A 21935-nucleotide genomic window follows, 5' to 3' on the forward strand; every position below is an offset into this window, starting at 1 on the left:
ACATAAAATCATAAAATTACCTACTTATTTTCATTGGATGGCATCTAATAAAAAGATGTGTAGTAGGGAAATTACATGCTAATAATGTTCTCATTAAATAAACCAGGAGAACCATTAACTTAGAGGACATGTTCCATCACAATAATGTGTTTGTGATTGATTGAATTTTAAATTTGAGGGGCAACTCTTTCTACTTCTTAAGGCTCAGTACACCTCACAATAGCAGCAAAAATATACATATCAATAATACACCTATCAATCATCTATTGTTACCATTACAAAATCAATTCATAGGTATCACAGTCTCTGATTGATCTTGCAACAACATTGTTTTCTATCACACGTATTTTCAGGATGACACTCTCTATTTTTCACTTTTACTAAAGTCTCATGATATCTTCATTGCTGAAATCTTTCCTGTGGACAGAAAATAAAAGTGTTCATCATCGAAAGGAAAAAAAGGATTGGATAGGAGAAAGCTAGCTATTCTGAGAACAAGCATTATCTGTTTATGATAGTTTCCCTGGGCGGGAATCGAACCTGCAGCCTAGCGTTTACAAAGCGGGCGCGCTACCTTCCAAGACTAAACTGACATTTAACTTTTTTTGAGACTTCATAGAGGGTACTGTGAAAACGAAGGTCTTATCCTCCCGAAATCGAAAGGAAAAAGAGGATTGGAAATAAAAAAAAAGAGTACTTATTCACAAGATCATTTGTGGAAAAATATGCTTACATACTACAAAAATTGGCATTACCCAAAACACAAACAAACTCTACCCATGAAATATATAAGACCTTGTTTAGACTGCAGGAGTAAAGGGACTTTTCAGTCTCATGAGTACTTATTCACAAGATCATTTGTGGAAAAATATGCTTGCATACTACAAAAATTAGCATTACCCAAAACACAAACAAACTCTACCCATGAAATATATAAGACCTTGTTTAGACTGCAGGAGTAAAGGGACTTTTCAGTCTCATTCTGGTAGGATAAACAAGGTATATTCGGTTCTGTTACTTTGATATTGAATTATTAGGAGATTATACACTTATGTGTAAGTACTCTTACCTTAGTGGTTCTGTTACTTTGATATTGAATTATTAGGAGATTATACACTTATGTGTAAGTACTCTTACCTTAGTGACATGAACTGTCGTACATCACTCGTAGATAAACGCCAGGTGGCACTACTGATATAGTCTGAAATCTCAGACACCTTGTCCAAATTAAGCACTGTGGATATCTGCATGAGTCTCGCCAGACGATCACGAATAGTCCATGATGTGGCTCCACTCAGATAACTCACTAGACCTCGAACTTCTTTGTCCAGAGTCATTCCACCCAGCTGAAAATTATTCAAATATAAATAGTAGTTACTTAAAAAAAGAAAGAAAAGAGGTACTATGGAGGGATCTATGACTGCTATGGTCCTATCGTCCCGAAAGCGAAGAGAAGGAAGACAGGATAGGAGAAAGCCAGCCGTTCCGAGAACGAACCTTATCCCCTAGTAGTTACTTAAAAAAAGAAAGAAAAGAAAAGAGGTATTATGGAGGGATCTATGACTGCTATGGTCCTATCGTCCCGAAAGCGGAGAGAAGGAAGACAGGATAGGAGAAAGCCAGCCGTTCCGAGAACGAACCTTATCCCTTCAGGAAAAATCCGCCACGGCCTGAAATCGAACCTGTGGTCTAGCGCTTACAATCAGACGCGCTACCCTCAAAGCTAACTAGGCTGGCTAGAATATCTCTAAATATGTACAACGTACATTATCATACGAAAGTTTTTCTAGAAAATAAATAATTTGTTGTCTTACCCTATTGAATTCGCACTTGACAATAACTCGCTCCAGATGTGAAGTAACCTCCAGCGCTAATATACACACTAGGGAGTCATAGTTAGCCTGGGTTAGGCGAGGTTTAAACTCAGCCAGAAGGGTGTCCAAATGCATCACGAGACTTCCAATGAACGGCTCGTTTGCTTCATAGGCTACAAATTCTTCCTGTGGGCAAATAAGATTAAGGGTTTAAAACTCCCATTTTATTGGCCTTCAAGCCAATGTTTTAGCCAGCATAGTTAGCTAGGAATGTAGCGCGCCTGGCTTTTAAGCGCTCAGTCGCGGATTCAATTACCACCCAGGGCGAACTTTATACTACACCAATAAGTTTCATTCTAGGATCGGCTGGCTTTCTATCCTGTTCTGAATTCTCTCTTCGATTTCGGTACGATAAGACCTCCGTAATTGCACATCCCTACATCGAACTCTATGAAAAAGAAAGCCAATGTTTGTGTTTAAAATAACGCCACAAATTCACAATTACGTATTCTCAGACAAAGCCTTAGCCTTTCCCACCTTTTACAAGACTGAAACTACTGTACCGCCAAGGTTAGTTCTCTTAATAATACTTTAGCTTAACTGAAAATTATACATAATCGCGAGTCTCCCATGTCACGTGGGTGACTTCTAAGAGATTACCTCCGTCAGGTTATGATTCAGTGTTAAATACACGTCAATCCAGGGTGCCACTCTCGGCTTAATAGCTGCACTTCGTAGCTGCTGCAGTCCATACTCCTTGACTGTACTCAGACTGGATGTAACTCCACTCAGCCCTGACAGACAGCTCTGCAACTTCTCCTTGTCTCTCTGTGAAGAACATGGGATCTCCTCGTTCAGACTCTGGATGAGGGTTGTCACGTACTCTGCAGCCACCTCCAAGTTGTTTAGATAGGTCTGGAAAATAATGGGAGGTTTTTAGTTTCATGAATTATTTGTGGTGAAGCTTGAACATCAGATTCTAGCTCTATTTTCAAGGAAAGGAATTCTACTAGTTTTTTGTCGACTTCAGCCTGAAATTGATATAAACAAAAGTATAGTATTTTAAGAGGTTGAACAATATGATTATGATAAAGCTGTCATTCGCTCAAGCAATTTTGGACCTGATCAGGCCTTCAAGGGCCACATTCGCTACATAGGGACCTTTTCCAGGAGTAGGTTTTACAGTTCTCTGAACCCCTAGTGCTAGTGGCAAGTCAAAAACAACTTTACAACTTACCTCTTCATCCTCAATCTCTTTTAATAATCTCTGCATCTCTTTATCACTGTCTTCTGCTTCTTTCTCCATCTTAAACAGAATCTAGGAAGATAATTAAGTAAAATAATCAAGTATTAATTAAATTTCAGATTAAAATTTTGATAGTAAATTTTGAATTTCGTGGCAATCCAAATTTTTTCTGATAAATAGCGGTGTTGCCTTTGTGGAGAGGTTTTTCCAGAGGTGCCGGGCTGCCGGGTGCCGGTTGGGTCGTTGGGTGTGAAGAGGTTTTTTTTTAAGTTTGTTTACTTACATTTTTTTAAATTTCCGATTTTTAGGATTTTTCATTTTTTCCACTTCCTGACTCCCGTTCTTCTTTAGCTTTCCCACCTCAAACCTCAAATCCAGAAATGGTTGTCAGGACATTCCAATCGATTCCTTTAAGTAATCTGCCGGAACCCAGTGGCAATGTTCTTCATCAGGAACCTGCAACAACTGCATACATAGAGAATGAAAACCTGGGCACTGGCACATTGTACATTGCAGAAAGGTATGTTAATAAAAAGACAAAAGACTTTTGACTGAAGATATAGATATAGACTAGGCGAGGTTTAAACCCAAAGCATTCCCTACTACCTAACATAACCTGGACCTTATAACGGAGACAGTGCATGGGGAGGAATAAAAAATTCTGATCCATGCATTGCTACTAAAACAACAACCACCTAAAATGACTCTCTTCAAACAGGTCATGCAATAAAGGTCCACAGCATACTCCCATTGCTTTTAAAATAAAGTACTTCCAACAAGCTGTAAAGGATGTGTTTACACCTCCAAGTTGTTTAGATAGGTCTGGAAAATAATGGGAGGTTTTTAGTTTCATGAATTATTTGTGGTGAAGCTGAGAGCATCTTCACAATAAAATCATTGTGGATATCACAGCATTAATAAGAGCCTCCTTTACTAATTCTATTAACTCTGTGAATTTTCCTTTCGCTTTGGTCATTGCGCCACTAGTCACTATTCGAAAAAAGTAGCTACTCAATTGCCGAAAAAACTTTTTATCTGTCGGGATGCCTAGTGTATTAATAAGAGCCTCTTTACTAATTCTATTAACTCTGTGAATTTTCCTTTTGCTTTGGTCATTGCGCCACTAGTCACTATTCGAAAAAAGTAGCTACTCAATTGCCGAAAAAACTTTTTATCTGTCGGGATGCCTAGTGTGATACGCACTCGACCACAGTTTTTCCCCTCAAGTTTTCGAAATATTTAAGGGTGGGTTTCAAAAACTTTCTTTTTAGATCCTAACAGCCTGTTAACTTAACAGCCCTGTTAAGCCTCTACAATGAAACTTAACAGCCTGTTACCTTACCACGTCTTTTAGGGACTGAAAAATATTGGTGAAGAGGTTGAACAATATGATTATGATAAAGCTGTCATTCGCTCAAGCAATTTTGGACCTGATCAGGCCTTCAAGGGCCACATTCGCTACATAGGGACCTTTTCCAGGAGTAGGTTTTACAGTTCTCTGAACCCCTAGTGCTAGTGGCAAGTCAAAAACAACTTTACAACTTACCTCTTCATCCTCAATCTCTTTTAATAATCTCTGCATCTCTTTATCACTGTCTTCTGCTTCTTTCTCCATCTTAAACAGAATCTAGGAAGATAATTAAGTAAAATAATCAAGTATTAATTAAATTTCAGATTAAAATTTTGATAGTAAATTTTGAATTTCGTGGCAATCCAAATTTTTTCTGATAAATAGCCAGTGTTGCCAGATGGAAAAAAATATATCCCTAGATCGAAAGAAAAAAGTCCCTAGATTTTGGAAAAAGTCCCTAAATTATTCCTATATATTGGTGAATTCCAATATAAATCTTGTACACGAGACAAGTGTTAGCGCTAAAAATCGTATCAAACTTACCAAAAACTGCACCCGCGATTGTTCCGAATCGTTGCGGCCCTGCATTACCACATTGTACGCCTGAGTCAGATCCAGATATCCTGAAGGATATCCGAGGCGTAGATATTGGTGGATAGCATTCAGAAATTGGTCCTCGAGAACCAGAGAACCATTGTTGATCACGGCACAGATTCCATCCATGCTACCTCCTGTACAGGCTCTCCTGTAAATTATTTAGAATTAGGTCGTCAATATTGTTCAATAGGTACCTAGGTAAAAAAAACATCTCTAAGGTTCTTTTTTTTTAGAAGTTTGACAGAGGGAACTGTAACTGCTAGGGTCTTATCGTCCCGAAATCGAAGAGAGAAGGAAGACAGGATAGGAGAGTTCCGAGAACGAACCTTATCCTTTCAGGATGAAATCCGCGGGAATCAAACCCGCGGTCTAGCGCTTACAAGGCAGACGCGCTACCAAACAAGCTAACTAGGCTGGTTAAGCTCTTTAACTTCTATCCAATAGCATGGTCATTCACCCTCGTTCCGCATTGTTGTTAGAAGAAGATTAATTTAAAGGCTTTGAGATAGATGACTAGGGACAGAGTTCCTCACCTAATGGACTTGCGTAGTATAAAGAACACATCATCCAGCATGCTAGACTGCAGACAGGATTCTTCAATCACATCCATGGAGATGGCCTTCTTCACACTCTCCTCCATGTAGTATCTCTCCAGGAGAAGAAAGTTGCCCAGGATTTCTTGCATTTTGCGACACAGCTCGCTTTTCCGAATACATTCGTTAAAATAAAACTAAATAGGTAGTCAGTGCTCATTTCATTCAAATCAAATGTTTGCTAAAAATAGGTAGCACCAAGCTACCTATCCTCACACTGTTACTTGGTAGGAATTAGCAACAGGAACTTGGTACTATGCAAGATAGTAATGTCCTAATGGCAGGCCTGGGCCTGGTACCCTGGTGTGTCTATTTTTTTTTTTTTTTTTTTTCCTTGAGCCCTATATTCTTCTGTTTTCTTGAGCAGATTCCCTGGTGTTTTTTTTTTTTTTTTTTTTTTTTTTTACCTTGAGCCATATCATCTGCTGTTTGCTTGAGCAGATTCTGATCCATGGAGAGAAATCTATGAATATGTGCAGCAGCTTTCTCATAGTCTTCACTTTGCAGACAGGTTTCCACTCCATTACTGCACAGTTGTAAGTCCAGGAGATCATGAACCCTCTTCTGACAGTCTGATACCCTGCTCTGAAACACAAAAGTAGGTAGTTTTTGATTTTTTTTTTTTTTTTTTTTTTTTTTTTTTTTTAACCAACATTTAACCACTTTACGACCTTACGTCCATGTTCCTTTTTAGATCTAACTAATGATTGCAGAGGTAGTTCAAGATAGGGGCAACCAGATATAATATGAAGCTGAACTTATCAGGAGAGGTCTGAGACTCAAAGCAATCGAATGCAATGATGATAACATAAAATTTACTATGCTCAAATCTAATGATTACGTACTGGAAGGTCTACAATTCGTGCTGATATATGTTTTCAAGTAATCATTTTATGTTGTTAAAATTTGTTCAAATCCTATGTGGCCAGAAATTTACTATGCTCAAATCTAATGATTTCGTACTGGAAGGTCTACAATTCGTGCTGATATATGTTTTCAAGTAATCATTTTATGTTGTTAAAATTTGTTCAAATCCTATGTGGCCAATAGATTTAAGGCAGAGAAAATGATCATAGCTCGTATTTTATGTTTTTAAAGTTCTGATCATTTTGCACCAAAGGGGGATTTTATTTTATTTTTCTACTATCGATATTTTTTATGTGTATAAATTACTGTATGCTTATTAACAGGTAAAAGGTTTTAGGTTGGTTCTATTTTAATTAATTTTCGTTGCATTGTTACTTAAATATGTGGTCTGGGTTTGTGCTTATTAACAGGTAAAAGGTTTTAGGTTGGTTCTATTTTAATTAATTTTCGTTGCATTGTTACTTAAATATGTGGTCTGGGTTTGTTATTCATGGCCAAACGCCAAGTTTGAAGAAAGCCACAACATCTGGTGTAAAATAATATTTTAGACCTAGATAATTTTTATTTTCGTTTTTGTGAACAGCAAAACAGGTATCATGGATTCAACCAATTGGTTTAAAATACTTGTAAGTAAGTAATTAGTAGTAATCTATCAATTGATCACAATAAACTTCTAAAGAATAGGGGGGGAAAATAGAAATATATAAATCCATTTTGTAAAGAGGTATTTCAAGTAGCTCATTTTTTCTCATTTGTTTTATACCCTGCATTAGTAATTCAACATTGTTTGTGGCCAATTATTTTCAGATGATGATGAGGACAATGATGAAGATGATCAATTTGAAGATGCCAGTGATCATCAGGATGGTAATGGACACGGAATTCCTAATAGTAAGAAAAATTGAATTGAATTTTAAAAGATGAGTGTTTCACCGCTGTTTTTATTTCATAGCGATGAAACAACTGCTACATTGGATGCTTGTGGTCTGTGTCGTAGCATGCCCATCCCGTAGTATGCCTCTCATCAGATGGGCAAGAAGAGACACAATACTTCCCATTTAGGTGCTGGGTCAACACGAGAACACCAGAAAGTAACCCGTTGAAATATTTGCAATCGAAAAACGAGTACAAATTTTTGTCGAACCAACCGTGCCCCCGTTACCACTGAACCAATGTGGAACATACACGGTGTTCATAAAGTCCCAGGTCACCCTTTTAACTTTTTTACTATTCACCCTGGGCAGTTAAAATTTTGCACTCAGCCCTCGATTGTGATAAAGAATTTTGGGAGGTACTCAAAATTTTAGAGGGCCCCCCCAGGGGGGTCAACTTTAAAATCTCAAATGAGAACTCCCTATTTGTGGCACATCATAATATCATCTGGTACTTAAAAAACGTAGTACACTAGTGCAAGTTTGAGCTTGATCCGTCAACCAGGGCCGGAGTTATGCCCTATTAAATTTTCCATTTTTCGATGTTGAAGAACACCAATTTTTGCTGGGTCGCAAAAAAAAAAAAAAAAAAAAAAAAAAAAAAAAAAAAAAAAAAAAAAAAAAAAAAAAAAAAAAGGGGGGGGGGGGGGTGTTCCTTTCCCACCTCAAACCTCAAATCCAGAAATGGTTGTCAGGACATTCCAATCGATTCCTTTAAGTAATCTGCCGGAACCCAGTGGCAATGTTCTTCATCAGGAACCTGCAACAACTGCATACATAGAGAATGAAAACCTGGGCACTGGCACATTGTACATTGCAGAAAGGTATGTTAATAAAAAGACAAAAGACTTTTGACTGAAGATATAGATATAGACTAGGCGAGGTTTAAACCCAAAGCATTCCCTACTACCTAACATAACCTGGACCTTATAACGGAGACAGTGCATGGGGAGGAATAAAAAATTCTGATCCATGCATTGCTACTAAAACAACAACCACCTAAAATGACTCTCCTCAAACAGGTCATGCAATAAAGGTCCACAGCATACTCCCATTGCTTTTAAAATAAAGTACTTCCAACAAGCTGTAAAGGATGTGTTTAAGTGATAAGTACTGGTACCTAATGCCTTTCTTTCATTGCTGCCCATTGCTTGTCATAGACTTTATTCTAGTTAGAATTATTTTGATTTCTCCTTTACAGTAAACTGCAATGGACAAACAGTTCTTCTGGTTTAGGATTTGCCCTAGAGTATCCAAGAATCACCATCCATGCCATCTCTAGGGATACCAATCATTTTGCTGAGGAATGTATTTACCTTCAGGTTGAAAGGGAGAAATCAGGTAAATTAATAACTATTGCTTTGCAGTTAAAAGTGTTCATCAGCACATTGGTCAAGGCAATTGCCTTTTTATCATACTAAAACATGAATTTCTCCTCCCCCATGTGAATGTTGTTTTTTGTGGGATTCTAACCAGCTTCTCAATGGTCCTTACAGATCTTAAGTTCACCATCAAATAGGCAGCAACACAATTCCCACATTTGCTACCTTCAGTGATAAATAAGATAATGTGGCAAATTAAAAATTTCAGATGAAGGAGATGGAGCAGGAGGGGATATTGGTGATGAAGAAGATGATGATGATGATGATGAAGGAAGTATGATAGAAATTCGTCTTGTTCCACAAGACAAAACAGCACTTGAGGATATTTTCATGGCAATGAACCAGTGTCAGAAACTTCATCCCGACCCAGACCAGTCCCCTCTTTCAGGTAACGGATGACCCATCTGGATAGCAACCACACACAATGGTGCTTAACTTCAGTGAACCATTGGGAACTGCTTTGTTCAATGTGCTATCACCAGTGGTGTAAACAGCAAAACAGGTATCATGGATTCAACTAATTGGTTTAAAATACTCGTAAGTAAGTAATTAGTAGTAATCTATCAATTGATCACAATAAACTTCTAAAGAATAGGGGGGGAAAATAGAAATATATAAATCCATTAGTCATATTTTTAGAGTCATATTTTGAAAAAATAAACGTCATATTGTGGTTGTCTCTGCTCATCACTTACCCTTGCTAGATCAAGCTGTCTAACTTTGGAACTGACTTTCTCGGCAAGTGTTGAAGTAAAGTTCACCATTTCCTCCAGCTCTTTGGCTTCCGACTTGACAATGTGAAGGTTGGGCATGGATTCACTAATGCTATGAACATCAGATTCTAGCTCTGTTTTCAAGGAAAGGAATTCTACTAGTTTTTTGTCGACTTCAGCCTGAAATTGATATAAACAAAAGTATAGTATTTTAAGAGGTTGAACCATATCAGCACGAATTGTAGACCTTCCAGTACGTAATCATTAGATTTGAGCATAGTAAATTTTATGTTATTATCATTGCATTCGATTGCTATGAGTCTCAGACCTCTCCTGATAAGTTCAGCTTCATATTATATCTGGTTGCCCCTACCTTCAACTACCTCTGCAATCTTTAGTTAGATCTAAAAAGGAACATGGACGTAAGGTCGTAAAGTGGTTAAATGTTAAATGTGTTGAATAAAACTACAAGTAAAATATTTCATCAAATGAAAAGAAACACTAATCTTTTTTTTTTTCATCTTTAAAAAGAAAAAAAATGCTTGAGGAGGAAGCGCGTTTCTGACGCTGACTATTGCCCCTTTGGATAGCCAGGGATAATCGTGTACATACTTAAGAGTTCTGATATGTTATTTTAAGTTGTTAAAATTTGTTCTTTATACACGAAGGCGTTATTTCAGTCTTATTTCCTTAGGAAGGATAGAACTTCTTGGAGCTATCCTTGGCATGGTCGAGTAGTTTACAAAGAGATATTTTTGCTTCTCTCTTTGGAATCCCTATCTTCTCCAGTGTGAACCAAATGAATCCAGTCCTCGAGTAAATCCCTCGGATTGACTGAATTCGGATTTTCAAAAGACCTTTTCTCCTCCTATGCAAGGTAACGTTAAGTTATAGAATCGGTCCAAAGTAGCTTTAACTTACGCGGACATTTTCTTTCTCTTGACAGCACCATCTAGTCCAGTCTTGATCTGTCCCAGACCTCGGGCCAAACCTTTCTCAAACGAATCCTTCACGATAGTATTGTAGCCCTTGTCTACGGTCACATGGGCAATACCTGCACCCATCAAGCCAGCACCTAGCACTGCTACCGTCTTCACTGGGGTCTGAGGCTTGCCAAATCTGAAATCAAGAAATAATAATATGTAATAATAAATTTATTTTTGGAAAAAATATTGCCTAATGAATCGCTCGGAAAAAAGGCCACCAAGGTACGAGGTCAAAAATCCAGTGAGCCAGCCTAGTTAGCTAGTCCAGTCTTGATCTGTCCCAGACCTCGGGCCAAACCTTTCTCAAACGAATCCTTCACGATAGTATTGTAGCCCTTGTCTACGGTCACATGGGCAATACCTGCACCCATCAAGCCAGCACCTAGCACTGCTACCGTCTTCACTGGGGTCTGAGGCTTGCCAAATCTGAAATCAAGAAATAATAATATGTAATAATAAATTTATTTTTGGAAAAAAATATTGCCTAATGAATCGCTCGGAAAAAAGGCCACCAAGGTACGAGGTCAAAAATCCAGTGAGCCAGCCTAGTTAGCTTGTTCGCGTCTGCCTCGTAAGCGCTAGTTCGCGGGTTCGATTCCAGCCCGGAGGGATTCCATTATGAAGGGATAAGGTTCCTTCTCGGAACGGCTGGCTTTCTCCTATCCTGTCTTCCTTCTCTCTTCGATTTCGGGACGATAAGATCTTAGCAGTTACAGTTCTCTCCTAAAGTTTGAGATAAAGGGTTAGAAAGCCAACAAATCATAACCTGACACAAAGATTATATTTTTGGATGGATCATCAATCTCAAAATCAATTAACAATGCTAGTAATATTATTGACATATTAATGACTTATATGCATAATTAACAGGGGATATTGTGACTGGTTTAGTATTTTAGTCCCACCAGACCTTAAATAGTAGTAGGATTTTTTTTTTTTTTTTCATAAGTTTATTTTAAAAGGGGCACGACTTTGAATGTCATTAGCCCAAATAGTAGTAGGAAAATGAACAGAAATTTGACTTTTTCCTCCTTATCCAATCAACCAACCAATGATGGGAGAAACATTTGTATTACTGTACCTTAACTCCAGGTGAATCCAGTGTGACCACCAGTACATCCCCCACAGCTTTCTCCTTGAAGTGTTTTGTGCTTGATGCATTTTGCGAATAGAAGTATTTAGGAACAGATCCTGAAAAAATAAATGTGACATTTGCTTGTAAGTAGGTACATGAAAATATTGAATATTTATTTGTGTTTAAATCAATATTTAATTTTGAATAAACTAGGTAGGTAGCTAAGAAGAACATGTCCTGGATGGAACTAAAAACCTTTAATTTTCTACAAGTATTAGAGCTTTGATCTAGAGTCTCTTATGGGGGATTACATTATGAAGGGATAAGGTTCCTTCTCGGAACGGCTGGCTTTCTCCTATCCCGTCTTCCTTCTTTCTTCGATTTCGGGACGATAAGATCTTAGCAGTTACAGTTCTCTCCATCAAACCTCTTCAAAAATATTAATAATAAAAAATTGCTTCAAAAAATATATTTAGAACTCTAACTAGCAGGACCCTTAGTATAATGGCCACTGTATTCAAAGCAATCCATTCTATTCGAACCACAATTATTAACACGCGAAACTCATTGCGTTCACACCAATTAACCACTTCCTCACGCAGAACAATTTACACAAATATACTAAAAATTTCCTTTCACACACGAAAATTTCCAATCACCTACTCAGCACAGGGACTGTAAAGCTGTGTCCACACATAGTCGACCCAACATCGCGTCGACTGAAACCGTACTTTGCTTCGATAACATAGAATTCACCTCGTCTATCGACGCGGTCGATTAGACGCGGTCGATTGTGTTTGAACACACCTTTTAACAACGGAGGAGGTCTTATCGTCCCCAAATCGAAGAGAGGAGGATGGGAAAGGAGAAATCCAGCCGTTCCGAAAACGAACCTTATCAATCTCATCTGTTCAGGATAACGTTCGTCCTGGGCGGAATCAAACCCGCGACCTAGCGCTCACAAGGCAGGCTCGCAACCTTAGCTAACTAGGCTGGTTTAGTGACTTGTAACATGGCGAGAATGACCAGGTTCTAAATTTCCATCCAAGTGGTGGTCATAAACAGGACTAGCCTTGAAAAATAGAAGATAAAAAAAAAATCTTTAATTTTCCCCACTTTCTATTTTTCAAACTTAGCCTAGCCCAGCCCTGTGTATGACTACACATCTCAACCACACAAAGAAGAATTACTGGGAAACGAGCTTAGAAACACAAAGAGGGAAACGAGTCCCGAAACTTACCGGACTGTTGAGAATGGTCTCCTCTAAGCACAGCACAGCCTCGTTGACAAATCGGGACACCATTCTGAGCTGCAGATCTTCATCCTTGAGGGCACTCTGTGGCTGGAGGCTGTACTTCTTGAGAATGGCCAGAGCCCCGTCATTGACTGGGCGAGCCTTGGAGCCTTTGGCATACACGAAGTAGCCCTTGCCGGATTTACGACCTGGGGGACACCAGAAGGGCATTTAAGCTTAGAATGACGAGCCTTGGAGCCTTTGGCATACACGAAGTAGCCCTTGCCGGATTTACGACCTGGGGGACACCAGAAGGACATTTAAGCTTAGAATGGAACAGAATATACCTTGTTTATCCTGCCCGAATAGGACTGAAAAGTCCCTTTACCCCAGCAGTCTAAACAAGGTCTCGTATATTTGATGGGTTAAAAATCAATACATGTAGCGGTAACCATTAAAAAGAAAAGACCTTACCTGAATTAAAACAAAGTTCTTGGAAAAAATCTTCCTCTTCTTTGTAAAACTTCTTCTGCCCTTTAGCCTTTAGGGAGTGTCGGGTTCCTCTTCAATCTACGGGTAGTAACCATCTTTGTTCTTGAAGTCTCAAAAAAAAAAAAAAAAAAAAATAAACTAGGTAGGTAGCTAAGAAGAACATGTCCTGGATGGAACTAAAAACCTTTAATTTTCTACAAGTATTAGAGCTTTGATCTAGAGTCTCTTATTGGAATTAGTTTTGTTTGGAAGTCATCATTCATTAGGACATGGAAGTAGGCATACATATGTAGTACTAGGCCCAAGGAACTACATCTCCCAGATTGCCTTTTGTTTTGAAGGTCCAATTTAAATCTTGGTTCCCCTGTTTACACTTGAATAATGAACTTTCAGCAAAGTCAATCATGTTAGAGAGCATTGGAATGTGTTTCTACCAGGAAGTAGGAAAGTATTACACAAAATCCTTGAACTGATGTGATAAGAATGTGTTAATTCATCATGGAATTTGTACTAATAATTAAATTCATTGTGAGTACAAAGTTCATAACCCAGAAGAGACAAGAAGACAGTAAAAACTTACAAGAATCAGCAGGAAAATAAACCAAACACCAATTTGTTAGAGAGTGTTTTCAAAGAGGAAAATAATGGAGTATTTTCAATTACCTGGGAAGCTCAAATAGTTTATGTTGTGATGGGAGATTTTATTTAAAACACCAAGTAGCCTGCAAGCAGCCATTTCTAGTCTCTGTACGAACGCAACAAGTTCACGAATAACACTTTTTCCCTATCAAACTAGTTACAGCTAAAGCAGAGAAATGATTATGAACTTTCGAATTTGATAACAAAAACTTTATCGGACTTTTGTTGTTTGTTCAGCTGCTTCTGCCTCCTCCTTCCTCTTTTGATTGGGCACTTTTGTATTTTTTTTTTTTGTTTTCCGAGGAAAACTTGTGTGTGAATCTGGCTTGTGACGCGATAGATGTGAAGTTAGCCATAAAATATAAGCGTATTTTCGTAAAGGCGTGTTTAAGATTTAAGTCTGGCAACGCTGTTTTGTGTTTTATCATTTTTAGCCGCGAAATTTTGAAAATTTAGAAAAAATCTGAAGTGTCCAAAGAAAGAAGAAATAAAGAAAAAGGGCTCAAAAGTACACCCTTTACCTTTTTCTGTCATAGTATTCACAGTCTCTTGCTTTATTTCGTGAATATTATGCTAATGATTTTATTTTGACTTTCCTTATCCTTTTTTTTACCCCCGGCCATTTTTATTAAAATCGTACCGAGCGTCCGATAGTTATCGCGTATCAAACAGACAAATAAGTAAAAGTTAAAGTATAAAGTTGGATTTGACCAATACTTTTTCAAAAATTTAAACCCCACTTCAGTCAACAATCGTTTTTTTCCTTCAAGTAGGTACAATGTATCTACTTGAAGGTTTTTGGTACATATGTAGGTATAAGTACCTCTTTTTTTTTTTTGTACGTCTATAAAAAATGGGTTCTTTTTACTTTCTGAGAGTTCTGTCCTGGCACAGGACAAAAATGGGTTCCTATAATAAGGATAGTAATACATATTAGATATTAGTAATGTAATCGGCTGATTTTTTCCCCTCAGCTGAGGAAAGTCCTCGTAAAGATCATCGTGGAGTTGGCATATCGGAATCACATCACTGGCACTGATTCTATCCTGATCGAGTTCCTAGTGAAGAATTGTTCCCTTCACGGTGAGGGCGCGGAGTGGTTAGATCTGCAGGAAACCTGCCAGAGAACTGTGTATGCTTTGTGTACTACAGTGCCACTCGTGAGTACCAGTCATACCGGTATTACTGTAAGTTTGCCATTTTGTTTGCTTTATTTTCACGCCAACTTTTTATCTCAATAAAAGCTCTGATTCTCCAATGCTAAGTAAGTGAACTCCACAGTTATAAAATAAAGAATTATACCTAGATTAAGGAAAGTGGTAGTGTTCTGCCCCACCAAATCAAAAAAGTTTGACAGTACCTACCTACAGGTATCTCAAAATAAAAACTTGATGCAGATAGGTGATTTTTAGAATTCTTCAGAAAAGGCTCTATATGAGCCAGGCCTAAATGCTAAAATTACATCATTGGGCCAACTGTTCTACAGTTATTACAAGACAAACTGTTAATTTGAAACATGGAACTCACTTTTTTTTTGCAGATTCTGTCTACAAGTTTTTCTATGATGAGAACAAGAACAGTAAGAATGCAGATCAAAGTATACCTAGATTAAGGAAAGTGGTAGTGTTCTGCCCCACCAAATCAAAAAAGTTTGACAGTACCTACCTATAGGTATCTCAAGGTAAAAACTTGATGTAGATAGGTGATTTTTAGAATTCTTCAGAAAAGGCTCTATTTGAGCCAGGCCTAAATGCTAAAATTACATCATTGGGCCAACTGTTCTAAAGTTATTACAAGACAAACTGTCAATTTGAAACATGGAACTCACTTTTTTTTGCAGATTCTGTCTACAAGTTTTTCTATGATGAGAACAAGAACAGTAAGAATGCAGATCCCCCAGACATTAGTTCAGTGATTGGCAGTCTGGTTGAAGCAACCTGGTCAGACAAGGATGATGTAGTGAGAGAAACAATCAGCACTGCTTTACTTCAACTATCCACTCCATTTTCTCAACTTATTTTACAATCTATTATCACATTTAGAAAATCTCATCCAAAAGTAAGTCAAGAATGAGTTGTTTCTAGTAGAGTAATCAATCTCGTTTTTCTTAATTAAGTAGGTAATTGATTTTTTCCCCATACCTAAATTTGAAGCAGTCACATGTAACCAACTTATTTTCTTAGGTTTAAAATGAAGTTATGGTGGGGGAAAAATCAAAGTTTGTTCATTGAATAATTTTTAAATTAAAACCTTTCCATTGATCTGATTCCAGTTAAGTCTGAATCAAGTGCATTCTTTACTGAAAGCTGTGGAGCAGATATGTCAGGAACATCCTGGAGATATTCTGCCTCCTCTACTCAATCAGGTGATAGAGTTTTCTCTGGATGAACTCACAAAGACACCTCAAGATCCTTTGCCAGCATCAGCAATACTAGTGGCCTTAGGACAGAACCACTGTAACAATGTAAGTACCTGGAAAGATAGTAATGAGCTGCAAATGTCAGGGCATTTTCCTAGTAGCATTTGCCTCTTGCTTTCCATGTCCCTATAAAACTTCATCCCTTGAGTGGGATTTGAATCCAAAACATCCTGATTACTAGGGTAGTCCATTTTCAAGGCAGATATAAGATCAAGTCAGAAAATAAATTCAAAAATAATTTTCAGGTGATGGAGTGTTTAAAGCCCCGATTACAAGGAGGAGGTGGAGATCAGATACCCAATGTTTCTATGATCTACACTCTGGGCTATCTATTGGAGTTCCTAAAGTTGTACGCTTCCACCCTGAATACAAAACTGCCCGATATTATGAACGAGAAAATACCACCCTTGGTTGACTATTTGAAATGTAAGTTGACTAAGGATTGAAAAATCTGGTGTGACCGTGTCACGACTTTCCTTATGGTATTAGGTTGATTTTCAGGTGATGGAGTGTTTAAAGCCCCGATTACAAGGAGGAGGTGGAGATCAGATACCCAATGTTTCTATGATCTACACTCTGGGACACTTGAGTTCAGTGACAGAGTTCATGCCTCACATTGCACCTACTCTAGATGTCATCATTACCATGTTGCCTCAAGTGAAATCTGATGAGTACAAGTGTGCCTTTTCCTATGGTAAGATTTTTTTTCTTCTTCTTTTTTCAAGAGGTTTGTTAGAGGGAACTGTAACTGCTAGGGTCTTATTGTCCCAAAAGCAAAGAGAGAAGGAAGACAGGATTGGAGAAAGTCAGCCGTTCCGAGACTGAACCCTATCCCTTCAGGATAAATTTCGCCCCAGGCGGGAATCGAACCCGCGACTTAGCTCTTATAAGGCAGACGCTCTACTCAAGCTAACTAGGCTGGCTTCTATGGTAAGAAAAGCAGATGATTTTGAGATATTGGGAATTCACGTGAAAAATATTCACAGCACTTGATTATCTGCTCGAGTTCCTAAAGTTGTACGCTTCCACCCTGAATACAAAACTGCCCGAAATTATGAACGAGAAAATACCGCCCTTAGTTGACTATTTGAAATGTAAGTTGACTAAGGATTGAAAAATCTGGTGTGACCGTGTCACGACTTTCCTTATGGTATTAGGTTTTTAGTTTTTCGGGGATTGGGTTTTGTAGGTTTTTTTTTTCAATACCACAGCCTTTTCAATGTCTCCAACCGTTTAGTCAATGGAGCTGAAAACCGTCAAAAATCTGACAAACTTCCGCCAACCGCTGCCCCAATCTAAACCAATTTGAGGTAAAACTTTCGCCTAACGCTTACGTTTCCAATAATATTTAAGATTACTTGGTCCGTCCTGAACCGCAGTCAACCATCATGAGGGCCTGTGCTTTTCCTTTGAAGCATGGTAAACCCTTTGTAACCCCCACTAGCCGGGCTTGTTGGGTTTGGCTGTTCTGCTCCCTATTTATAGTCCCACAGTAAGACACTTATCTGCTCCCTGTGTAAGGTCCCCCCGTCAGACCATTGTGGCTGTATAAGAAGGTTATATTCTACTCTATTTTCTAGTGGTATTCTGTTCTATTCTATTCTAGTGAGTGATTGGAACTCGGACGAGTGGGAGCGTGAGCTACGTGAGCTCACGCACGTGATTATCTCCAATATGGACCGTGACTGGGCCGTGAGCTTCGCGTCACAACTCAGTGTACAGTTCTACGTGACCAGTGACGTGACTACAAGTCAGGAGCGTGTGACGCTCATGTATTGTCTGGGCGTGACACTGTGCTTGCTGGAAGACCGAACTATTATACATTCGCACTTGGACACCATTATCAACACGTTGCGAACGAACTCTAGTGCTTCCTCACAGGTATTACATACGGGACACCCTGTACATACGCTTGCATAAGGGACACCCTGTATATACGCTTTTTTTTCACGCTTAATCAAACTGTTGCTTTACGGGGTCGAGCAGATTTTGAACACAATTTCATTTTTCCATACACGGTGGGTTTTGAGTCAGCTGTGTGATGCATTCCTAGGGTGTATCATGCCCATGATTATTTCATCGGGTAGGTATGGAGTTGATATTTAAAGGTCATACTAGTAGTTATGACATAAAAGAGGCCACACTGAACCAAGGGGCCTAAAAACCGAGAAAAAATGTCAGACATAGTCTCTTGGGGCCTTTTTGCTCATTTTTAGCTCCTCTTTAGGTTTTGGGTAGAGCGTTATAATAATATGAGTTTATTTCTATCCCGCAGTCGTGCGCCAAAGCAGTGGGCATTGTGGCGAGCAAACACTTGACCTTGGTGCTGTCTCGTCTGGACGCTCTCGTCAAATCCGAACTCACCCGAAAGTCTTCGCGTCTTCTCGGTTTACTTCGTGACACGCGACAGGAGATGGAAATCGAGAAGGCACGATTGACGCTGCTCTATTCGTATGCATACGTGGTGAAGGAAGCGCCACCTAGCGAGCTGGCACCGCAACTAGCCAACCTGTGTCAGTTTTTTATATCACAACTCACCATTTGCAAGGTAAATTTATTTCTACTCGTGATGATTGAGTTCTGTGTACGTCCAAAGACATGTTGTTTAGAAACACAAAGTTAACTGGAGATGGTAGATCCAATGTAATGGTTGGAGACTTGGAATATGTTTTATTTTTTTATTTTTATTTTTATTTAGAACATTCGATCCGCCCGTCAATCGATGTCGACTGAACCGTTCACACTGCCCCGATAACATAGTTTCTCCTTGTCGATCGACGGCCGATAGACTATGTTTGTCACACCTTTATAATATCAAAACTAATGGAGAATTTCTTCACTCTCTCACCGTTTTCATTCCAGGAAGGTGATTGTAACGAAGCCTGTCTGCTCGCTATAGACAACACACTGCAAGCTATCTACCAGAATCCTGCTACACTAGCTCCCGGACTGGAATTCAAGCCTCAGATTTTAACCCTAGTACTATCTCAAGTACAAGCAGCACAGGCTGCACCCAAACCCATTATACTGAAAACCATTGGATCCCTATTGAAACTCCCCCCCCTTCTACCCCTCAACGAGTGTTCCAATATTCTGAAAATAACCATAGCCAAGGTACGAGATTTGTGGTTTTGTCAGTATGCCTATTGCTCTTCAACGGCCATGACCTAGTTTTCGAATCAGATATTAAACTTAGTTTAACTCTTTGATCAAGAAACCTGATTATTTGAATTGTTTTTTTTTTTTTTTTTCACCATTATAAAAAAAAAGAGTACTTATTCACAAGATCATTTGTGGAAAAATATGCTTGCACATACTACAAAAATTAGCATTACCCAAAACACAAACAAACTCTACCCATGAAATATATAAGACCTTGTTTAGACTGCAGGAGTAAAGGAGGTTGTACAAATAAATGGGTAATGCACCATCACTCTCAAGGTCTTGCCGATAATAATACATTGTAATGTCAAACAATAAATAGATGATACCTACCCACTGGATGATGTCATTATTTTCATAATATACTAGTAGTCTATTCCTTCAAGTAGGTACAATGTATCTACTTGAAGGTTTTCGGTACATATGTAGGTATACCTCTTTTTTTTTTGTACGTCTATAGAAAATGGGTTCTTTTTACTTTCTGAGAGTTCTGTCCTGGCACAGGACAAAAATGGGTTCCTATAATAAGGATAGTAATACATATTAGACGCATAGAAACCTAGTGCCTACTAGCTTGAACTAAAACATTGATAGTTCCCTCTGCTTGGAATGGTACCGTACTTAAATAAAGTCCTGAGAATTGTGCACTCTTGAGCTTTTTTTGAAATTTATCTATTTATATTGGGTACCCATTTTCTTTTATCTACCATTTTTTGTCCCACATTGTACACAGTAAAATTAAACTAAAGAGGCAACTTCCACTCATGATATCACCTCGGCTGTCCATGATTCCAGGTGACATGTGTGTCCGCGCCTGTGAGTCTGAGCCCGGGGTTCGACTCCCGGCCCTGCGCTGTACTCAATCCCTTCTACAGCTCGGCCTCTGCTACGAAGGCCATCTGTCGCCGGATGAAGACCTGCCCCCCGTCTTCTCAGACCTCTCCAACGAATCCCCCACTGATATTAGTTCCCTCTCGTACATCGTGTGTGCCAAGCTGCCCTACGCCGTGCTGGGGGATTATACACGCAGCCTAGTGGAGGGGCTACAGGACCCGCATGGGGGAGAGGGGACGGCCAAGATGTTGAACCTGGTGGCGGAAAGCAAGGGGGCAGAGTTGTATCATCATGTTGGTGACTTACTCGGTGAGTTGGGTTGCTATTATTTTACAGGATGTCTACCAGACTGGAAAACCGGGAAAAGTCAGGGAATTCTGTGGAGACTGGAAGAGCCAGGGAATTTCACAAAAAATTGACAACAAAAGAAGAAAAAGATTTTTTTGCCAACAATAAAGTAGGTATCTAAAATTTCGCCTGTGGTGCTGTTTTCTATACACCTCACCGTCCGTACACTGACATTACCGTACACCGTACCGATATTACCGTACCCTCCTAACAGCAACTATTACTCTATTCTGCTCACTGATAGGTGCTCTATACAATAAAGAAGTGCTTTATTAAACTGTTGGTATAATAGTATAATGGAACAACTTGTTAGGAGCTGACTGGAATATTAGGATGGTTTTCACCAACCTTCTTTTTAGTCCCTAACGGCTGTTTAAGCTTATAAAAATCAAATGGAACTTAACAGGGTGTTGGCCAATATTTTTTCAGAGGCTGAAAAAAATATTGGTGGAACTGACGATTATTGTACTAATTTCAGAGCGCATCTATTCTATCGTTATTAGGTTTTTAGTTTTTCGGGGATTGGGTTTTGTAGGGGGTTTTTTTCAATACCACAGCCTTTTCAATGTCTCCAACCGTTTAGTCAAATGGAGCTGAAAACCGTCAAAAATCTGACAAACTGCCGCCAACCGCTGCCCCAATCTAAACCAATTTGAGGTAAAACTTCGCCTAACGCTTACGTTTCCAATAATATTCAAGATTACTTGGCCCGTCCTGAACCGCAGTCAAACCATCATGAGGGCCTGTGCTTTTCCTTTGAAGCATGGTAAACCCTTTGTAACCCCCACTAGCCGGGCTTGTTGGGTTTGGCTGTTCTGCTCCCTATTTATAGTCTCACAGTAAGACACTTATCTGCTCCCTGTGTAAGGTCCCCCGCCAGACCCATGTGGCTGTATAAGAAGGTTATATTCTACTCTATTTTCTAGTGGTATTCTGTTCTATTCTATCCTAGTGAGTGATTGGAACTCGGACGAGTGGGAGCGTGAGCTACGTGAGCTCACGCACGTGATTATCTCCAACATGGACCGTGACTGGGCCGTAAGCTTCGCGTCACAACTCAGTGTACAGTTCTACGTGACCAGTGACGTGACTACGAGTCAGGAGCGTGTGACGCTCATGTATTGTCTGGGCGTGACACTGTGCTTGCTGGAAGACCGAACTATTATACATTCGCACTTGGACACCATTATCAACACGTTGCGAACGAACTCTAGTGCTTCCTCACAGGTATTACATACGGGACACCCTGTA

At 39.1% G+C, this 21935-nt stretch overlaps 4 protein-coding genes and 2 long non-coding RNA genes across 6 annotated transcripts in view; 3 read left to right on the forward strand and 3 right to left on the reverse strand.

Annotated features, from left to right (window-relative positions):
- Window positions 1-53: 53 nt before the first annotated feature.
- On the reverse strand, window positions 54-11642 carry LOC103508486 (conserved oligomeric Golgi complex subunit 4). The gene is made up of 11 exons (XM_026823081.1): window positions 11563-11642; window positions 10791-10907; window positions 10419-10614; window positions 9478-9675; window positions 6016-6186; window positions 5542-5738; window positions 4955-5156; window positions 2475-2729; window positions 1815-2000; window positions 1138-1346; window positions 54-417 (listed from the first exon to the last, which is right to left on the reverse strand). The coding sequence occupies exons 1-11, from the start codon at window positions 11640-11642 to the stop codon at window positions 381-383; spliced, it is 1848 nt and encodes a 615-aa protein (XP_026678882.1). The 3' UTR covers window positions 54-380.
- Window positions 2780-3741, reverse strand: LOC103508475. Its single transcript, XR_541325.2, has 3 exons — window positions 3344-3741; window positions 3052-3132; window positions 2780-2845 (listed from the first exon to the last, which is right to left on the reverse strand). It is a non-coding gene; the product is annotated as an uncharacterized LOC103508475 (long non-coding RNA).
- Window positions 6243-7002, forward strand: LOC113467096. The gene is made up of 3 exons (XR_003391292.1): window positions 6243-6452; window positions 6571-6791; window positions 6879-7002. It is a non-coding gene; the product is annotated as an uncharacterized LOC113467096 (long non-coding RNA).
- A 1085-nt stretch (window positions 11643-12727) lies between the features above and the next one.
- Window positions 12728-13021, reverse strand: LOC103508478 (trifunctional enzyme subunit alpha, mitochondrial-like). Its single transcript, XM_026823082.1, has one exon. It carries the CDS (start codon window positions 13019-13021, stop codon window positions 12743-12745), a length of 279 nt encoding a protein of 92 aa, XP_026678883.1. The 3' UTR covers window positions 12728-12742.
- Window positions 13022-15158: 2137 nt separating this feature from the next.
- On the forward strand, window positions 15159-19511 carry LOC103508487 (protein SHOOT GRAVITROPISM 6-like). Its single transcript, XM_026823083.1, has 7 exons — window positions 15159-15185; window positions 15762-15979; window positions 16194-16385; window positions 16586-16766; window positions 17947-18221; window positions 18616-18888; window positions 19203-19511. The coding sequence occupies exons 1-7, from the start codon at window positions 15179-15181 to the stop codon at window positions 19509-19511; spliced, it is 1455 nt and encodes a 484-aa protein (XP_026678884.1). The 5' UTR covers window positions 15159-15178.
- Window positions 19512-20266: 755 nt separating this feature from the next.
- LOC113467093 overlaps window positions 20267-21935 on the forward strand; it is a 2353-nt gene continuing 684 nt past the window's right edge. Inside the window, exons 1-3 of the mRNA XM_026823084.1 lie at window positions 20267-20645; window positions 21163-21187; window positions 21611-21911. Coding sequence (XP_026678885.1) covers window positions 20267-20645; window positions 21163-21187; window positions 21611-21911 — 705 coding nt within the window. The remainder of the gene's footprint in view (window positions 20646-21162; window positions 21188-21610; window positions 21912-21935) is intronic.

This window comes from Diaphorina citri, unplaced genomic scaffold, assembly GCF_000475195.1.
Source record: "Diaphorina citri unplaced genomic scaffold, Diaci psyllid genome assembly version 1.1 scaffold403, whole genome shotgun sequence".
Classification (NCBI taxonomy): domain Eukaryota; kingdom Metazoa; phylum Arthropoda; class Insecta; order Hemiptera; family Psyllidae; genus Diaphorina; species Diaphorina citri.

Excerpts from the sequence above, each read along its gene's own strand:
- LOC103508486 (XM_026823081.1), bottom strand. The coding sequence starts at position 11,642 with ATGCATCAAGCACAAAACACTTCAAGGAGAAAGCTGTGGGGGATGTAC. Across the intron at positions 10,908-11,562 it reads TGGATTCACCTGGAGTTAAG|ATTTGGCAAGCCTCAGACCC; the intron begins GTACAGTAATAC and ends TCTTGATTTCAG. Across the intron at positions 10,615-10,790 it reads AATACTATCGTGAAGGATTC|ATTTGGCAAGCCTCAGACCC; the intron begins GTTTGAGAAAGG and ends TCTTGATTTCAG.
- LOC103508487 (XM_026823083.1), top strand. Across the intron at positions 16,386-16,585 it reads GACAGAACCACTGTAACAAT|GTGATGGAGTGTTTAAAGCC; the intron begins GTAAGTACCTGG and ends AATAATTTTCAG. Across the intron at positions 18,889-19,202 it reads CACAACTCACCATTTGCAAG|GAAGGTGATTGTAACGAAGC; the intron begins GTAAATTTATTT and ends TTTTCATTCCAG.
- LOC103508478 (XM_026823082.1), bottom strand. The coding sequence starts at position 13,021 with ATGCCCTTCTGGTGTCCCCCAGGTCGTAAATCCGGCAAGGGCTACTTC.